At 38.6% G+C, this 20,078-nt stretch overlaps 1 protein-coding gene across 4 annotated transcripts in view; it reads left to right on the forward strand.

Annotated features, from left to right (window-relative positions):
- HMGCLL1 (3-hydroxy-3-methylglutaryl-CoA lyase like 1) overlaps positions 1-20,078 on the forward strand; it is a 165,688-nt gene that overhangs the window by 71,639 nt on the left and 73,971 nt on the right. For all 4 annotated transcript variants that reach the window (XR_009453481.1, XM_059701351.1, XM_059701350.1 and 1 more), the window contains 3 exons: positions 2,171-2,319; positions 15,930-15,993; positions 19,349-19,537. Coding sequence is in view for 3 of the 4 variants with exons in the window: in XM_059701351.1 (XP_059557334.1) it covers positions 2,171-2,319; positions 15,930-15,993; positions 19,349-19,537 (402 nt within the window). In the remaining variant the exon portion in view is untranslated. The remainder of the gene's footprint in view (positions 1-2,170; positions 2,320-15,929; positions 15,994-19,348; positions 19,538-20,078) is intronic.

Consider the following 20,078-nt stretch of genomic DNA (forward strand, 5'->3'; position numbering starts at 1 on the left):
GTATGCTACTAATTTTTCAAAAATCAGTGTCTTATTATTTTAAAGGTCTTTACAAAGTTAAAATGGCATCAAATGTACCTCACTTGTTATCCTTTATAAATACTATGCTAATATATTCACATGAATACCTGGAGATTAGTAACCTCCTGGAACAATTAGGGATTAGAGTGCTCTGTATAAATGGTTCTTCCAAGTTAACCATTCAAAGGAATCAAAACACAAAAATACAATTACCCATTTTGATGAATTTTTTGGATATTTTGTGCATTCCTTTTAAATAAGGACTGGAATATAACCTAACCATTTCTCAGTACAGTATTGTAGTTGCTAATATTGTAGTGAATGACTACTCTTGTCCACTTTTGGGGTCAGCTTTCTGCTGCTGCTGCTCTCTCCTCTGGCTGAAGCCAGTCGCTGTCATTGGAACCGCCTCTCACAGCCTTCCTGTTCCTCTCTGGCTTGTTTCCTCCTAGTCCTCTGCAATTTAGGGATTTATATGCAAAAGCTTTAGTAATTACACATAAAAGAATTAGTGCAATTTTAAGGAAAGGTTTAAGGTGTTACGCTTCCATAGCTTTGGTGTAAAAGTTTCGCAGCAGCTGTTTCTGACGTTAATGGATATTTTTCACTTTTGTATTTCAGACTCCATTGCATAAAGTTGAGGTGGTGGGTATTAGTGTGTCTTGTTAAAACCACTTTAGTTTGATTTGATGTAATGATTTGTCACATTGTAAAGAAAAAAGAGGCATTTTAAGACATTATAAATATTGCTGTCTTTTGGGCCTAAAAAAAGCAGGGAATGTATCTACCTTGAAAAGATACTGAAAGGACATCCCATAATAGCTTTTGAAAGTAAGTAAAGGAGTGGAACAAATGTTGGCTTGGGCGTGAGGCAAGCCTGTGCTCAAAACAAGGCTCCAGAGTGTTGAGAGCTTCGTGACCTCGGGCTAGTGATTTAGCTTCTCTGTCTCCAGTTTTCTCAACTGTAAAACGGCATAATAATACACAGTAGACAAGATTGTTGATTTGAAATAGGATATGCAAAGTACTAACAACAATACTGGCACATAGTAAGCGTTCAATAAATTTAATTTTAGAGCTTAAAAATTTATTTGGAAAAGTGGAAGCCTATATATATATATATATATATATATACACACACACACACATAATTTAAATTACAGGAAAGATGACAGAATTTATTGTTCTTAATGTATTAATAGGGTATCAGAAAGAGAGGAAAATTTTGGCACAATGCTAGAGATACATTCATAGAAAGTCTTAAATTTCAGCTGGAAAACTAGGAGGCTTGACATTTGAAAAAAGTCACTAGAGAAGCCTGTGGGAAGGAGTGAAGATGGTAAAAGGGACCCCCCAAAAAATTGATTAGGATAACTGGTTGGATTTAAAGACTGGCAAGAGGATTAGGCATTAGACACAGAAGAATATGGTGGTAGCGGTCAAGGGATGAACCACTGGAAGATAGGTTAAGAGGTGGAAGAGCCAGGCCAGTGTGGTTGAGTGAGTGAGCATCAACCCATGAACCAGGAGGTCACAGTTCAATTCCCAGTCAGGGCACATGCCTGGGTTGTGGGTTCGATCTCTAGTGGGAGGTGTGCAGGAGGCAGCCAACCAGTGATTCTCTCTCATCATTGATGTTTCTCTCTCTCTCTCCCTTCCTCTTTAAAATCAATAAAAAATATGTATTTTTAAAAATAGGAGGGAAGATTTGGGACATTATCTAAATGAGGAACTGGAGAAATGTTTTTCTGTTAGACTGTAAGAAGGGAAGAAAAGGAAAGCATTTACTGTACTCTATTTTAATAATTGGTCTAAAAATTATGTTTTCTATTGATATTAAGAGGTTTTATTGGGTGCTAGTATTTTCCATAATTAAGGTGAAATATTTCTGAGGGTAACGTCATTTAGGAAAGGCAATATTATATTGGAACATCATTACTGTGTTTTCTGTGCCTCATGTATTTATGAGTGTTGTGGTTTCTGGAATTATTCTGTTATTATAAAATATTTTTACATTTCAAAAGAGAGTATGTGGCAATATGAGAGGAATGTACTTTTAAATTCTAAGGCAGATGTTAAAGAATACAAGTATGCCTTTATAGAGTAGTTTTAAACTTATTAGCTTTTGCCTTTAAATTATGTTTTTCAGGTTGCTGCTGGGGCCACAGAGATATCTGTTTTTGGTGCTGCATCTGAATCCTTTAGCAAGAAGAATATTAACTGTTCTATTGAAGAAAGTATGGAGAAGTTTGAGGAGGTTGTTAAGTCTGCAAGGCACCTGAATATTCCAGCACGAGGGTATGAAATCCCACAGATTCTATTTAGTTAACATCAGTTGTTAAAGACCATTTATAAACTACCTAAACATTATTTTATTAGTCATAAAGGTATACCTAGGGCGTCTTATTTGTGCTTTATGTGATCAGGGCCACTGCTATATAGTCGCACATCTCATTAATATCAGTTAATGATTACAGTGTCCCTACGTCGTGAAATGTGTAATGCAGTTGGGATCCAAGGGACAAGCATGCAGACCTGATGTTGTTACTCATTTTATTAATACTGAAATATCTAAATGCAGCCATCATTTTATCTCAGCCCAGTGTGATTTAATAAAGTGGTATAAACTCATAACAGCATTTAGAAAAGAATCATCTAATGTGGTTTCCAAATACTTAAAAAAATTTTTAAGAACCTTAACTATATTCCTTCAAAGAATATTTTATTTAGAAGTCCAATAGAGTATGTAAAACAAATGTGAGTCTTTGAGCTACACTGGGACGTTGGGCCCAGCATTTCACCCAGGCAGCCTCCCTTTCCGCACCTGACTTTTTCTGGGTGACCCCAAAGCTGGGTAGATAGAAAAGGAAAAGAGAAAGAAAACCTCTCTCTTGTCTGCTTCCAGGACCAGAAGTTGCAGCATCTATTGCAAACAGGTTCTACACCCAGGCCAGTGTTCTCTGAAATGTATGACAAGCCCTTTATTACTTAAAGAAGTTGTTGGCCTGGCTGGTGTGGCTCAGTGGTTGAGCATCAACCTGTGAAACAGGAGGTCATGGTTCCATTCCCAGTCAGGGCACTTACCCGAGTTTTGGGCTCGATCCCCAGTAGGAGGCGTACATGAGGCAGCCAATCAATGATTCTCATCATGGCTGTTTCTATCTCTCTCTCCCTCTTCCTTCCTCTCTGAAATAAATAAAAATATATATATTTTAAAAGTTATTTCTAAAACATTAATTAATTTTCTATTGTTTTATTATGATGGATATGTTCTAAACAGATCATACCATCTTAATAAATTCAAATGCATAGCATTTGTAAAAGAAGGCTGAGTTCTGCAATTGAATTTAGATGCAGGTTGTACTTCCTTTTGTTTAGGTGACCAAAGTTCCTGGTGGCAGGGAATCTTCAGCAACTAATGAGAAAGACAAGTGAATCCAATTTTGAGGGACAGTATTAGAAAAGGATTAGAATTCAGCTAAGGTCATTGGAAGGGCAAGTGGAATTAGACTGTACCATCGTGAACTATCTTGGTGGATTGCATATTTTTGTTTAACATTTTTATTTCTATGTACTATGTTTCCGACATGAATTTTTTTAAAGATACAAAAGTTATTTTTGTAAATAAATATATCCATCACATGCAAACACATAGAAGAAAAAAAATTAAAAATGACATAATGTATTTCCATAGACGGAAAATAAAGGATGTCTGTTACTAATGCAAAGTTATAAAACCACAATAAAAAAGAAGGGCTGTATTGTAAGATTCTAAATTAAAACATAAGTTGTTTGTCTCCTTTTGATGAAAGAGAAAAAATAAAGGAGCTATTCTACTTCCATAGCATGTAGGTTTGAGAGTAAAGTAATTCTCACTAGAAAGTTGAAAAAACACATAAATATGAGAAGTAAAATGCATGTGCAGCTTACACATCAACTAGGAAATTCTCTTAATGTTGAAGGATGGATGGAAACATAAATTGTATGATACCAGATTTGTATTGTCTTCGTTTTCCGCTGATAAAACAGAGTAGGTAGTATAATAAAACTAACAGAAACCCTAAATCCTTTTTAATATTGGTTGTTGGATAATTATTACTGATATTGTCCCAGCAATAAAGAAAGTTCTAACCATCTCACAATGTAAAAAGCTTCCCAGGCTTTGACAAGAAGGGCCCACAAGCACTTGGTCAAATGAGTCAGAAGGTACATTGGGGACTTACGTTAGAGTTATGCTTATAGGCACATGTATACTGCTTAGTGCAGATCTGGATGTTTTGGGACAGATTTTCGGAAACACTATTCACTTTTAGAAATATGCCTTTCAGTATGTGAGTTCGCTATTTATTTGTGCAGTTGAAAAGTGTCTTCTTCCTGCCCCAGACTTTTAAAGAGTATAAATTAGATTTTGTTTTCACTGGAGATCTGGGCTTTAGGTACTCATTATTAAAAATCATAGGCCACTGGCACTCATTTAAAGAAAAGAGCCATACTCACTCAACTACGTGAAGCCGAAGTAGATGCTTCAGCCTGTCTTTCTATGGCAACAGCTGCATCAACATGTTCTTGATCATCATCCAGAAAATTTATGTCGTCAACTGTTAGGTTTAAAGGCCATAAGGCACTATGCATTTTATAAATGCTCACCATTTAAATTTTTATAATAACAGTAAACTTTCATTTGGTCAAAACAGCAGTTTTTATTAAAGTATGAAGGCCAATGTTTGATTTCCTCCCTCCTGAAACACACTTATGCACATCCATGTGTACACATTTTTAATACATGCTCAGAACTTTAGATAACATCTGGGACACATTGGAAAAAGACAGTGTGCCAAGTCATTGACATAAAATGCCGAGTCAGCTAACTACTGCTGTATATACATTATATGTGAATGAGCAGTGAAATGTTTACATTTTGGACTTCATTCTTTAATGTGTAATTCACATGACATGTTTAAAAAAATCTCAGTTATATTTTTATTATGTCTAAATTTTTAAAAAGTTAAAAAGACAAAGAAGACTAAGTGCTTTATAAATGTAATCATTTTCTCTCTATATCAATGTCATTAATTGACAGAATCATCTCTTAGTTGGTAAAGATCCTTTTTAAAATTGAAATCCTTCAAAATATCAACATAGTAGCTCTACTGTAAAATATAAGACATTCTGGTCTTATTCCTTTTTGTTTAAAGCAAGTGTCAACTCTTTAATGAATCACGTGCACTTTGTATGTGACAAGAATCATATGCTCAGGCTCTTTGTGAGAAAATTGATTTAAAAAGGAAACTACCACTGAGGCACCCTTAGCAATTTTGCTATTAAAATGCTTATAAATGCATATGAAAAATTACAATTCACAGGTCAGCAGTAGTGCATATCAAAGCACAACCTTTTTACATAATCATTTTAGGCCTCTTCTTCTGACGTGGAATGACTTGATCCATGATTAATCACCTGAAAGTCTGAGCCTACGGGAAGCTAAAAAACAAAACAAAACTGTACTGTAAAAATGGTTGTAGGACCCAAACAAAATTATTCACCCATTTTTTATAAAAATTTTAAAATACAAAAGTATTTGACTGTGAACTGTAACTGCAGTATTTCTTCTCAAATTCCCAGAAAAAAATTAAGATACAGAATAATAAGAACAGGGAGTAAAAGGTAAATTAGTAATTAAACTAATAATGACAATCCCAGATAATGTTTAGATACAGAAAAACAAAGACAGTTGTAGGATGTGATAATGTTTTACTCATAATTTTAAATGAGGTAAATTTATTGGTTTATAACATACAAGTTTCAGTTCTACATTATAATTCAATTAGAGGCCAGGTGCATGAATTTGTGCACGGGTGGGGTCCCTTGGCCTGGCCAGCGATCAGGGCTGATCGGGGCTGGCTGGCAGAGGGGAGGGACTGAAGGAGGTTGGCCGGTCCGGGGGAATGGACCGTGGGAGGTTAGCCCGCCAGGGATTGTGGGAGGTTGGCTGACTGCAGAAGGTTGGCTGTGGGAGCGCACTGACCACCAGGGGCAGCTCCTGCGTTGAGCGTCGGCCCTCTGGTGGTCAGTGTGCATCATAGCTACCAGCCAGTCATCCGGTCATAACAGTCACTTAGGCTTTTAGATAGATAGATAGATAGATAGATAGATAGATAGATAGATAGATAGATAGATAGATATATTCAATACCACCAAAAGTCTCCTTTTCATTCTTCATCATACATTTGACCACCTTTATCCATTATGCCCTTCCCTTAATCCCCTTTCTCTCTGGTAACCACCAATTCATTGTCTGTATTTGTGAACTTATTTTTGTTTTGTCTTGTTTTGGTTAGTTCATTGCTTTCTTTCCTTTTTTAAAAAGTATTCCACATATGAGTGAAATCATAAAATTTTTGTTTTTAATTCTGATGTATTTCATTTAGCATAATACCCTTAAGGTCCATCCATGGTGTCACAAATAGCAATATTTCATCTCATTTATGGCCATGTAGTATTCCATTATGTGTATACCACATCTCACATACACACACATACACACACCCCCACACATGCCATATAGGTGCCATATCTTCTTTATCCACTCACTGACTGATGACCGCTTAGTTTGCTTCCATATCTTAGCTAACCTATTTAATAAAAGAGAAACATGGTAATTAGCTGTACCTCCGCTACCCTTCCCATTGGCTAATCAGGGCGATATGCAAATTAACTGCCAGCCAAGATGGCGGCTGGCAGCCAGGCAGCTTGAAACTAACATGAGGCTTGCTTGCTTCAGTGACAGAGGAAGTCAATGTTCCCTGCCTGTCGCTGCCAGCCTCTGAGCTTGCAGTTTGAAACATTGTTACAAATATAGAAGATAAACAAAACCCCAGAAACCTGCTTTCAGCCAGCTGGGATCTCAGAGCTGGAGTTGAAACAGTGTTTCGATTATAGAACCCAAACAAACCAGATACCTACTTTCAGCAGCCCAGGCCTCAGAGCTGGAGCCAAGCCTCAGAGCTAAAGCTGGCCCAGAATAAAAAAAGAAAAAAGAAAAAAAGGAGTGGTTGGGAGCTTCAGTCACCCAACAGCCTGAAAACAACCCTCAGCCCCTCACCCAGACTGGCCAGGCACCCCAGTGGGGACCCCCACCCTGAAGGGTGTGTGACCAGCTGCAAACAGCCAACATCCCCTCATCCAGGCTGGCCAGGCACCCCAGTGGAGACCCCCACCCTGATCGAGGACACCCTTCAGGGCAAACCAGCCCGCCCCCACCTGTGCACCAGGCCTCTATCCTATATAGGAAAAGGGTAATGTGACTGCCAGCACCGGGATCAGCAGAGCTGCGAGGCCTCCCGGCACCAGGATCAGCGTGACAGGGGGCAGCGCCCAAACCCCCTGATCGCCCTGCGGCTCTGTGTGTGACAGGGGGCGGGGCCACAACCTCCCTATCCACCCTGCTCTGTTTGTGACAGGGGAAGGCACCCCAACCCCCTGATCAGCCCTGCTCTGTGCCTGATACGGGGGAGCTCCCCAAACCCCTGATCGCCCTGCAGCTCTGTGTGTGACAGGCTGCGGCGCCCCAACCCCCTGATCGGCCTTGCTCTGTGTGTGACAGGGTGCTGGGCCCCAACCGCCCCCCACGGGCCCTGCTCTGTGTGTGACGGGGTAGAGCCATAACCTCCCCATCGGCCCTGTCCTGAGTGTGACAGGGTGCGGCGCCCCAACCCCCTGATCCGCCCTGCTCTGTGTGTGACAGGGGGCGGTGCCCCAACTCCCCTATCGGCCCTACTCTGTGAGTGACAGGGGGGAGCTCCTCAACCCCCTGATTGGCCCTGCTCTGTGCGTGACAGGGGTGAGCTTTCCAACCCTCTGATGGGTCCTGCTCTGTGCCTGACGGGGGGAGCTCCACAACCCCCTGATTGACGCTGCTCTGTGCGTGACAGGGTATGGAGCCCCAAGCCCCCTGATGGGCCCTGCTCTGTGAGTGACAGGGGGCAGTGCCCCAACCCCTGATTGGCCCTGCTCTGTGCATGATGGGGTGGCGCTGCAACCTCCTCATCGACCCAGCCTTGAGGGTGACAGGGGGCGGTGCCCCAACCCCCCAATCGGCCCTACTCTGAGCGTGACTGAGGGTGGCATTGCAACCTCCTGTTCCATACTGCTCTGTGCATGACAGGGGGCGGCGCCCCAACTCCCCAATCAGCCCTCTCTGAGCCCGACCAGGGGCTGCACCTAGGGATTGGGCCTGCCCTCTGCCACCCGGGAGCAGGCCTAAGCCAGCAGGTTGTTATCTCCTGAGGGGTCCCAGACTGCGAGAGGGCACAGGCTGGGCTGAGGGATCACCCCCCCAGTGCACAAATTTTTGTGCACTGGGCCTCTAGTTATAAATAATGCTATAGTGAACATAGGATACATATACCTTTTTTTGAATTAGGGTTTTCATATTTTTCAGATAAATACCCAGAAGTGGAATAGCTGGATTATATGGTAATTTTATTTTTAATTTTTGGAGAAACTGTTTTCCATAGTGGCTGTACCAATTTACATTCCCAACCAACCATGCCTAGAGGCCCCTTTTCTCTACCACCTGTCCAAGGCTTGCTATTTCTTCTTGATAATAACCATGCTAAAAGGTGTGAGGTGATATTTCATTGTGGTTTTGATTTGCATTACCCTAATAATTAATGATATTGAAGAGCTCTTTATATTCCTGTTGGCCAACTGTATATCTTCCTTGGAAAAATGTCTATTCAAAATTTCTGCCCATGTTTTAATCAGGTTTTTTTTTTTTTTATTGAAACATTGTATGAGATCTCTACATATTTGGATATTAACCCCTTATTGAAAATATCATTTCAAATATCTTCTCCCATTCAATTGGTTGCCTTTTTATTTTGTTGATGGTTTCTTTTGCTGTGCAGGGGCTTTTTAATTTGATGTAGTCCCATGTGTTTATTTTTATTTTTGTTTCCCACGCTGTTGGAATCAAATCTACAAAAACATTGCTAAGACCAATATCCAGGAGCTTGGTGCCTATGTTTTCTTCTATATAATCTATGATTTGAGGGCTTACGTCTTTAATCCATATTACTGGTTTTTCCTTTGAGAGATAGAGATAATTTATAACTCAATGCATTTATTAAAAAACTTGCAACCTGATGTTTGCTCGTCAAACCATTAGGCCATGATGTACATATTGTATTTCCTATCTTTCCTTGTCTAATGCAAAATGTCATTTTGGATTCGGATCCGGACCCTGAAGGTAATAGCACTCCTATTGAGTGAGATAATGAGCCTCTTATTTAGGACTCAGTTTTTAAAATACACAGCGACTGGCAGGCAGTGTTTCTCATGACTGATGTAACAAATACCTTCCGTTGGTCTGACTTACACCAATGGAATTCACTTGCACACATGGCACCATCTTCTTCAAATCATAATTTACCAAAATATGTTACAAAAAAACTCTAAAAAACAGACATCTGTTAAAATTTTCATTCATACATGTGGTCTGTATGAGAGTTTGTACTTTTTAAAATCTTACTAGTAGATATTATTCCATCACTGCTATGTGCTAGAATAATACATACCCAGCAGTAGTTAATATGTATAAGCTGTGTTTGAACAGTCATATCTAAATAGCCATCATGAAGAGCTTTTGAGGAAAGAATGTGTTTTGCATTTCTCATAAAATTAGCATTTTAGAGCAAATGGAGAATTTTAGCAGAATTGTTTCTTGAGACCCAAGGGACAGTCTTGATTTCTTATATCATCTACAGTGATAAGTGCACAATAGCCTCTCAAACATTTTTTGTTGGTTTATTAGTAATGGAATTTTAATGGAATAGGTTGATATATTCTGCACTAGTATGTCAGAGCAGCTCATATATTTAATATCTTGATTAGACATTGCATGCCATCTCATCACTCTTGTCATTGTTTGTCTCTTCTGATGTTGGCATGGATGACTCTTCACTTCAACTGATGGTGACATTTATTCAAGATTTTACGAATCCTTTTTCTTTTGTTTTGCCAAGATGATTGGAGGGACGTGAGGTGACTGTGGGGAGGTAGACTTGAGTAAGGCTTAAGTGTAAGTGCTTTTTCGCGATTCAGTTCTACTATGTAAAGTTGTTACAGACTTGGATGCCTTAGGTTTGCTATTTATCATGATTTTCACAATACAGATGCTCCTCAATTTACAACAGAGTTGTCCCAATAGACTCATCATAAATTGAATATATCCCAACTTCAGAATGCATTAAGTACACCTAACCCACTGAACATTATAGCTTCTGCTACCTTATACATGCTTAGCACAATTTCATTAGCCTACAGTTAGGCAAAATCCTCTCACACAATGACTACACAGTCGAGTATCATTTGTTTACCCTCACGATCGCATGGCTGACTGGGAGCTGCAGCTCACTGGCTCTGCCTGGCATCATGAGAGGGTGTTGTACTGCACATGGCGAGTCTGGGAAAGATCAGAATTCGATATTCGAAGTGTGATTTCTACTGAATGCCCATGTTTTTCTCACCGTCCTAAAGTCAAAAACTGTAAGTCGTACCAACGTAAATCAGGTATTATCTGTACTGATAAATGGCTTCAACAAACACACATAAAACAACTCTCTACTCATTCCGCAGAGTTTATTTTAACACTGCGCTTTTTATTAATTTTAACACAAATAGCTTCATTACGATTGGGGATTTCTTTATTACTCTGTCATCCTAAATAATGTTAAACTTGGTTCCAAATCTGAATTTCCGAATCTGTGCTATCATCTCTAGCTATAGGAGTTAGAATATCAATAGCCTGCATCTAGCTATACATTTATTTTATAGGTAATTTTATAGGAAATTATTCAGAGGGTGGAAATGACATTTTAACAAACATATTGGTGCATTAATTCATTCAAGAAATAATGAGTGTTTTCTATAATGTAGTGCCTTGTGGTACCATGTGGAATATGAAAATGAAAAAATTGTCTGATTTCAGAGTTACCAGAAGAATGGTAATAATTATTATATTGCTCAAAAAAAGGCAAGTACAGTAACAGAGATACAGATAAATCCTATTAAGTTTAAAGTAATACTATTTAAAATTTTTTGGAGTTATTTGGAGAAAGTTCATGAAGAAGGTTTTAACTGCAAAATAAAGTCATTAAAGATAGGTAAATATATGAAATATACTCAGAAATGGTGGCCTTTTTAATCAGGGTAGGAAATCTGCAAAGAGCAAAGGAATAGTGAAGAGAAATCTCAAGAAATGTTTGGGTAACAGGAAGAAGTTTACTTTTACTGGAATAGGAGTTTTGGAGGCTGTGAATGGAAGAGAGGAAGAAAGTTACACTGAAGCCCAGCTGTTGTGGCACAGTGGTTGAGCATCAGCCTATGAATCAGGAGGTCACAGTTCAACTCCCAGTCAGGGCACATGCCCGGGTTGCAGGCTCAATCCCCAGTGTGGGGCATGCAGGAGGCAGCCAATCAGTGATTCTCTCTCATCATTGATGTTTCTATCTCTCTTTCACTCTCCCTTCTTCTCTGAAATCAATAAAAATATACTTTTTTAAAAAAGAGAAAGTTACATTGAGTTTTCACAAATTGCTGAAATTGAATATTTGGTAGACAATGGCAGGCCCGTAAAAGATTTTCAAAGTGGAAAAATATGTAGTGAGATCTATTCTCTAAGAATATTATTTTGGCAATAGAACCTGGAGGGAAAATGAGCGGTAAGAGACTAGAGACAAGGAGAGCATGTAGGAGACGTCTATGGCTGTCCTGGAGAGGGGACACAGGGGCTGTTGTGTGTACTTGGGCTGTCATTGGCAGAGGCCACATGCTGGAGAGGCTGCAGGAGAAGAATTAGCTAAACTTCGAATATGTTCTCAAAGGTGACCTTTGAGTGATTTAGCAGGACAGACTTTGGAAATGACTCTGGTGTTTTTTTAAAATGGAAAATGCAGGGGAAATAGGGATGAGCATCATTTTGGACAGATTGAGCTTAATATGTCATCTGAATGTGGCAAGCAATCGAGTCATAATATTCATGAGATTGGAAGTTGTCCCTGGAGTTATCTGCATATGGTGAGAGAGAGGAGGACTGAGCTGATGCAGGGACTCCTTTTTCTATTCCCATTGCAAACACAAAAAATATAACAACTTTTAAAACATATAGCCATTCTAAGAAAAGAAAAGAAAAGAAAAGTCCCAAGATTTTATCCCAAAAAAAATGTGATTAGCATGCCGGTTGATGCCACTAACACATGGGTATCCATCCTAGCTATAGTCCCTCATGGCTTAGAAATAGGATTTTAATGTCTACATGAGAAAAGATAGATGTTCTGCTAAAACATGGATTTGTAACTGAGCATTCTTGGAGCCTGAAAACACTTGCTTGCCAATGCAGTCATTGGAACCTATGCCATGTATAGTGTGGATTTATAACACAGGGGTACTGTAGAAATCCAACTAGAAATTAAGGCAGAAATTTGTCCAGGGACTGGTAAAGATCTCAGGGCAAGGGCAAGGAAGTCAGGTTTCCTTCTTAGGGACATTTAAATAATACAAGACTCTTGTGGAACTCCAACAGAAACTAAAATTGCCAAGAGAACACACTAAGTAAAAATTATAAATTTAACCATGAGCCTTTCAAAGATGGGTAAAAATGCTGTGGCATAGTAGCCAGGAAATTCCTGAGATTAGATACTGTCAGGTCTCTTGAATATCACTTTTTATATAAGGGACTCAATCAGGCACTCCAGATAAGGCGGTATTACTAATAGCTGAGTGGTTTTCAACTTAACAAATAATGGAACTTTAAAAATAATTTTAAAATATTAAAGATTGGATTCCATTTTCTAAGTCTCTGATTCAACTAGTTTGGAGAGTATCTATTCACCAGGGTTTGGTTTTGTTTGTTAAGCTCCCCAGGTGATGCTGTACAGCTGAGTTTGAGAACCACTGTCGTAGATTATTGGAGAAGAGTGGAGGTCTAGAAACTGCTGTTAGCCACTAGTCCAAGTAGACAAAGCAGCATATTTTCGCACTCATGATAATGCCTTCCTTTTTGCCAGTGGTTGGCAAGCTTTTTCTGTAAAGGCCAGAGAGTAATGTTTTAGGATTTGTGTTTCTGACGGTCTCTATTTCAACCACTCAGCTATGCTGTTACAATACAAAAGTATCCATGGGTTATAGCTACACAGATGGGCATGGTTTGGTCCAATAAAATTTATTTGCTAAAGAGTGGTGAGGAGGACTTGCTTTGTGCCTTAGTTTTCTGCCCTCTGTTTTAGAGTGTTAAAGTGCAGTGACTGAACACAGTTGAGAACCATCACATTCACTTTGGAGAAAGTAGCCCCGTGTATAAATAGGTTAAAGAAGTGACTACCCAACTTAGAAAGATGGAGAATATAGAAAGATGAAATATGGAATGTGAAGACCAGGCAAGCCATAGGCCTGGAAAAGACTAGTAGGAAAACTTGAGTGAATAAAAATGTACTCAGAGAGACTTAGGATTATGGCATAGAGTAGTAGCTATGGCCAGGTAATAGAAATACAGGAAAGGTTAGTTTCATATTGTTTTGCATTTGCTATTTTTTGCTTATTGTGTTTTTCACATTTAGAGGAACAGCATATAAATGGATGGCTTGGGTTTTCTATTTAATCACATCTAGATATGTTGGGTTCAGATTCAATGTACTTATATTTCCAACACATTATCTATAATCATTATATCTGAATTAAAAAAATAATGCCATGTGATCCAGCCATCCCACTTCCGGGAATATAGCCTATGAATCCCGAAACACTAATTCGAATGAATACATGCATCCCTATGTTCACTGCAACTGTATTTACAATAGCTAATGTTTGGAAACAGCCCAAGTTCCCATCAGTAGATGAGTGGATGAAAAAGCGGTGGTACATTTATACAACGTAATACTATGTGGCCATAAAAAAGAAGGAAATCTTAGTTTGGTGACAGCTTGGATGGACCTGGATTATTATGCTAAATGAAATAATCCAGTCACAGAAAGACAAATACCCTGTGATCTCAGTTATATGTGGAATCTAATGAACAAAATAAACACGAACAAAATAGAACCAGAGGCAAGAATACATGAACAGACAGACAGCTGTAGTCAGAGGGGAGGTGGGTGGGAGGACTGGGTGAAAGAAGGTGAAGGGATTAGTTAAAGAACATATATGCATAACTCATAGACACAGACAACAGTGTGGTGATAGCCATAGGAAAAGGGAGGTGGGCTAGGTGGAGGTGGGCGACGGGGGAGTAAATGGGGATGGAAAGAGACTTTGCTTGGAGTGATGGGTGTGCAATGCAGTGTGCAGATGATGTATTTTTGAGTTGTACACTTGAAACTTATATGCTTTTATTAATCAATGTCACCCCAATAAATTCAATGAAAATATTTACTCTGTTACATTCTTAGACCTAACCTTCTCTAATGTTATGCTTGCAGAAGTACATTTTTCAATTTCACATATCTTGATCACATGTATAGATTAATCAAACAATAAACTTAGTTTCTAGTAATTAGAAAAGCAGAGAGATGGGCTTCCTGTCCAGCAGGACTGTCAAATTTTACTTGAATTTGCCCTCTTTCTCCTTCCCTGTCCTCATAACGGCTTATTTAATGTCAAAACACAACTTTATTCATATTTACATTGAAATTAGGTTACATCTTCAGAATCAATGGATATGGATTGAATTATTTACTATATATTATATTTTCTTACTCCAAAACCTGTAATGAAATCCATAGTATATGTTCCAGTTGACAGCATTTTAGAATCAAGGAAATACGATTTTTTCTTCTCTTCTGTTTTTGCCTCCACCTTTCTTCTGGTAACCACTTCTAGCATTCCCAAGGAGTTACATTTCTGGAAAACAAATCTGATCTTGTCAATAACTTACCTAATAATTTTGAGTGCCCCCAAGTAAGTTTGAATGATCTCAAAGTTTAGACTCTTGGCATGGCATTCAAGGCCCTTGCTATCTAAAACCTCTCATATTCTGGTCTGAGGATCTGGATCTGCAGCCTCATTTCCCACCACCTGCCTCTTCCTCCGGTGAATTGCTTCATTCCTGACCATCAGATGCATCATGCATGATTTTAATGCAAGCGTTGTAAAGTCTCTTGAGGAAAGTTTAATAAAATAGGATTGGTGTTGAGCTGAAAATAGTGAAAGCAGACTTTTTCTAAAGCTTAATACTTTAAGATGGAAATGTATCATTGTCCTTGCAGGAAAGGCTTGACTTTTAATATTAAATTATTGAAGAAGCTTATAGAATATCCTTATTTGGAGCCTTTTAAAAGCAGACTGGACGCTCTTCTGTTTGGGATGATTTAGGTACAGCCACGAGAGATAAACAAGATGAACTTTGAGATTGTGGCCAGTCCTAAGAGTTTTGGGGTGATTAATGACTCTCTAAATGAGGCCAAGACATCCAGATGGGAGTGAAGAGCAAAGTTCAGTTAGTCATCTACATTTTCTTTCTCTGTGGTTCCAAAAACCTGGATAGTTAAGAGTTGAATGTGTATACTTATTTAAATCAAATTATATTTCCCTGGTATTTTCCGCTTTGAATGTACACATGTTGCTATAGTGGAAACAATCACATAGGATAAGCACCTATATTTTATTCCCATCTACCATCAAATAACACATATCAAATTGTAATTATTAGGAAGATAAATATGTCAGTTAAATTGAAAATGTTCTGAAATTATTTTTGTTTGGTCTGAGCATAAAACTATATTGAAGGATGTAAAGTAAAATTTCTTGGTTTTTTTTTGGGGGGGGCGGCTATTGCTTTATTTTTATAAAATGGAAAATAGGAAGTGGCTTATCCACTATACTCATATTTATATGGTTCTGTACTTTAAATCTAGGTATGTGTCTTGTGCCCTGGGCTGTCCATATGAAGGAAGCATCACACCGCAAAAAGTGACAGAAGTAAGATATGCCTTTGGTTTTCTGATTCATGGTAAAATGATGTATGCTATTTTTAAAAGGAGTCTATTTCCCTCACTATTTAGTGCATCTGCACAACAGAGACTAAAGGGAACCATGGAGTGGGAGTCATGTGATTGCTTAACTAATAGTTTCATTTAACACTGAGGACCTATATATTGCCTATAACTGTTCAGAGTTAAGTAACATTTGAGTTTCATCTTTTGGGTGGTCCAAGATGGAGGGAATAAAAGTGTCTGCTTCGCTTCTCGGTGGGCAGACCGCAGTGAGTGCCCTTCCTGCCAGTATGTCCGGGCAGTTTGTGCACACTTCAACTTTGCCTTGGTTGCTCCAGTAGCATTCCTTTGTTCTCCTGCGTACTTTCGGCACATGTATGGAGTAGACACAGGACTTTGTTCCTTTGGGATCCTATCGCTCTGACTGCTGAGATTCAAGATGCTATTCCAGAACGATTTACAGGGATAGATTAGTCAGTTAGGACTTCTTATGAAAGTTCAATTTCACTCACTATTCCTGTTTCTTAATAGATAACAATGGATGCAAAATGCTCAGTCTTTGAGATTGTATTAGACTATCTCAGAGACTCTTTTATATATGAAGTATATTAATGTGCACCTGTTCATGTTCATAAATTTGTTAATGTGGCACTAAAGCAGTGAAGATGGTACAGTTAGAAATCAAAATTTAGGCTGGGTAAACTTTCAGTTTGGCTAAAGCCAGTCCTATTTTTGTGTATTTGAACTTTTGAAATGCAGTGCAGATTTTTCAAATGAGGGATAGCTCAGGGTCCATTATTTAAGCAAGACCTTTGCACACACAGGCAAATATACCATGAGATAATGAAGCATACATGTTGTAGTCCTTCACCCACATGGGATCCTTCCAAGACTGTTACGTATTTTTGTCTTAAAGAACACTTCCAAAATAGTGTAATTTCAGACTCCACAGAATCTAACTCAACTCTCCCTATACACCAGACCCCTTGCTCTTCTGCCTCTGCTGTCTCTGGATGGACCACACCTACCCTCGGGTTCTCCATTCCTGCACCAGAATGCCTGAGGAGTTGCTGAAAAGAATTATGTGACAGGCAGATTAGAAACATTACAAATTCATCACCAGCAGCCTTTAATAGCCTTCTGTGTTATTCTAATATATTCTGTAGCCAACTCACTCTCTTACTTTCTGAAGTGACTGATGCAACCTGTTTTCACTCTCTTGTCCTTTAATTCTCTAGTTCTTCCCCTCATTTAGTCCCTGTTTAGATTCCTTCCCGTTTGCACTTGAACATGTTCAAGCCTCTTCTATCTAAAAATATTCTCCCTTAATTTGGCATCCTCACCTACTTATTGACTCTCTTCATCCTTCCACATCTAAGTTTCTTCAAAAGACTGTCTACAGTAGTGGTGTCCATTTCCTCTTACTCCCCTCTTCATTGTACCCGAGTTGACTTCTAAACCATCCATCACTCCACTGAAATCCCTCTTTATAAGATCACTACTCAACACTTGGACCAAGAAATGCAAGACTCGGTTTAGTCCTCCTCTTATCAGCAGAATTTGGGACTAGTGGCCATTTACTCCTTCCTGCACCCCTTTTATCCCTTTTATTCCCTTGACATCACACTTTATGAGTTTCCTCCAACTGGTGAGATTTCTCCTTTGAAGCTTCATTCTCCTTTCCCTGGCCATTAAGAAATTCTGGCATTTAACAGGCAGTAGAGGAGAATGAGTATTATGCTTTTTTTAAATCTGAGTTTTCATCCAATAATAGTCTTCTGAGTACCCTCCATTCTGTTTTTGATACTGCCTTTCTGAAAATCAGATCTGATTATATCACTACTAACCCAAAATCTGCCATGGCTTTCTAGTGCTCTTATGATAGAATCCTCAATCAAAATTCTAAACTTGGTGGATTTGCAAGGCCCTGTAGGATCTGCCCCATGCCTACCTCTCCAGCTTTGAGTAGCTTCATTCCCTTTTGGTTGTTGCTTTCTCCTCACCCTGCCCTTTGCATTTCACTTTTCTCTTTCCTGGCATGCATTTCATATGTCAGCTTCCCACAACACACTTGCTTCTGCATTTGATATTCGACCTGGAGCCTTCTTTTCATACTCTTCCTTCTCAACCTTGTCAACAAGTTAATGCTTACTTTATCTTAAGCTGTCACTTGGGTCCTTGCTGCTTGACAGATCTAGGTTAATTTCTCTTGCCACATGCTCTTAGAATCCTGTTTCTCTGTTTAAAAATTCTCATTGTAGCTGTAATTACACATTTCCAAATGGAATTGATTAAGGTCTGTCCTCACTTGACCCCAGGCTCTATAACAGCATGAGCCATCTTAATATTTGTCTCCCTATTGTATCCTAGCACCTATCACAGTGCCTAGCAAGCAGTGGCACCGAAGAAATACATAATGAATGAGTGACCATGTGCCAGATTGTGTACAAAGTTATTTATATATTTTCCCAGCCAAATATGTCATTATTGACATCATCTTTGTTATTGCAATTCTTAAAAATTAAAAAATAAAGGATTAGAAAATATGTGAAGTAAGGGTGTTATGGGCTGAAGTTTATAAAGTTTAATTTTCTGCCCAGATCACCTGACTAACATGGATGACAGCTGAGATTTAGATCCAGGCCTGTCTTGTTCCAGAACCCATGCCTTTGTTAACATTCCATGCTGCCTTCATGTCAATTCTTATTGTCCTTCAAAGTAAAGTTAGTCATTCAGTTTGAAGGAACCTTGCAGTAGATCTCTTTATAATATCACTTCTTAGCACTTGAGTCAAGAAATGAAAGATCATATTATATGTGTGTCCATTTATGAGACAAAAATTAAGCCAGAAATATTTTGATCCTCTACCAATTATAAAGCTACTGAGTGACAGAGCTGAAACTGGTATTGATATTTCTTGACCTCTCATCTAACACCTTAAGAAATGCTACTTCCAAAGTAAATTTGTAATGCTTCCCTTTGATTAAAGAAAGAGTTGAGACAAGTAAGCCTGCCATAGTTGAAAGTGTAGTTTATAATTCCTAATGGAGCATGTGAATAGATAGTTATGACTCTAAGACAAACTTGAATATTAAAATATTAAACTTGAATATTAATCTTGAATATTAAAATATAGGTAATTATACTAATGTCATTCAGAGCTTTATATAATGCTTAGGATTTAATGAACAAGGAAGTGAATCAGAAAATTAAAATGTTCCCCATGGATACATCATAATCTTAGTTGTGATGTTTACCTCCAGATGATGTTTGCTGAGGAACAACAGGGCTTGGGTCTGTTCGTTTCCATTCTTTTACAAGCTCTTCAACTATCCCCATAGGTATCTAAGAGATTGTATGGCATGGGCTGCTATGAGATCTCTCTGGGAGACACAATTGGAGTTGGAACTCCAGGAAGCATGAGGAGAATGTTGGAAAGTGTCATAAAGGAAATCCCACCCACTGCTCTTGCCGTTCACTGTCATGACACATACGGACAAGCCTTAGCCAATATCCTCACGGCCCTTCAGGTATTTTGTGTTATTTGTGTCTATGTAAGGTGTGTATCCTAACTTGTAATATAAACATGCTAAGAGCTTCAATAAGATAACATTCTTAAATGGCTGTGGATTTATATTTAAACAGGACGTGACAAGCACTCAACAGGTATGTCAATTGCACATGTTTTTTTGTGTGGTTTTTTTAGAGCAATGATATCTCTTATTACTGGCCATTTGATTTGATAGAATTCCTGAATTTGTTCTTCTGAAGGTATTAACCCTCTTAAAACTGCTTCTGCTTTTTTCAACTTCCATGTGCTTCCATACATAAAGTTTAATAGGTTGAAATGGGATAGCGTTTTGAGGAGTGCAAAGCACAAAGGTAGTAGAGTGTACTGTTGTTATCATATAACTAATGTTCTTTTTGATAATTTGGTGCTCGATGATGATCAGATGTGGTGCTGAAATGTAGAATATTTTGTTTCAGGTGTTTTCCTGATGTTGGCAAGCATACTTTTGAAAGAACCTCTGGTTTTTGTCAAGTATAGTCTGTTATCAGCGGTTCTCAACC

The sequence above is a fragment of the Myotis daubentonii genome, chromosome 6 (assembly GCF_963259705.1).
Source record: "Myotis daubentonii chromosome 6, mMyoDau2.1, whole genome shotgun sequence".
NCBI lineage: Eukaryota > Metazoa > Chordata > Mammalia > Chiroptera > Vespertilionidae > Myotis > Myotis daubentonii.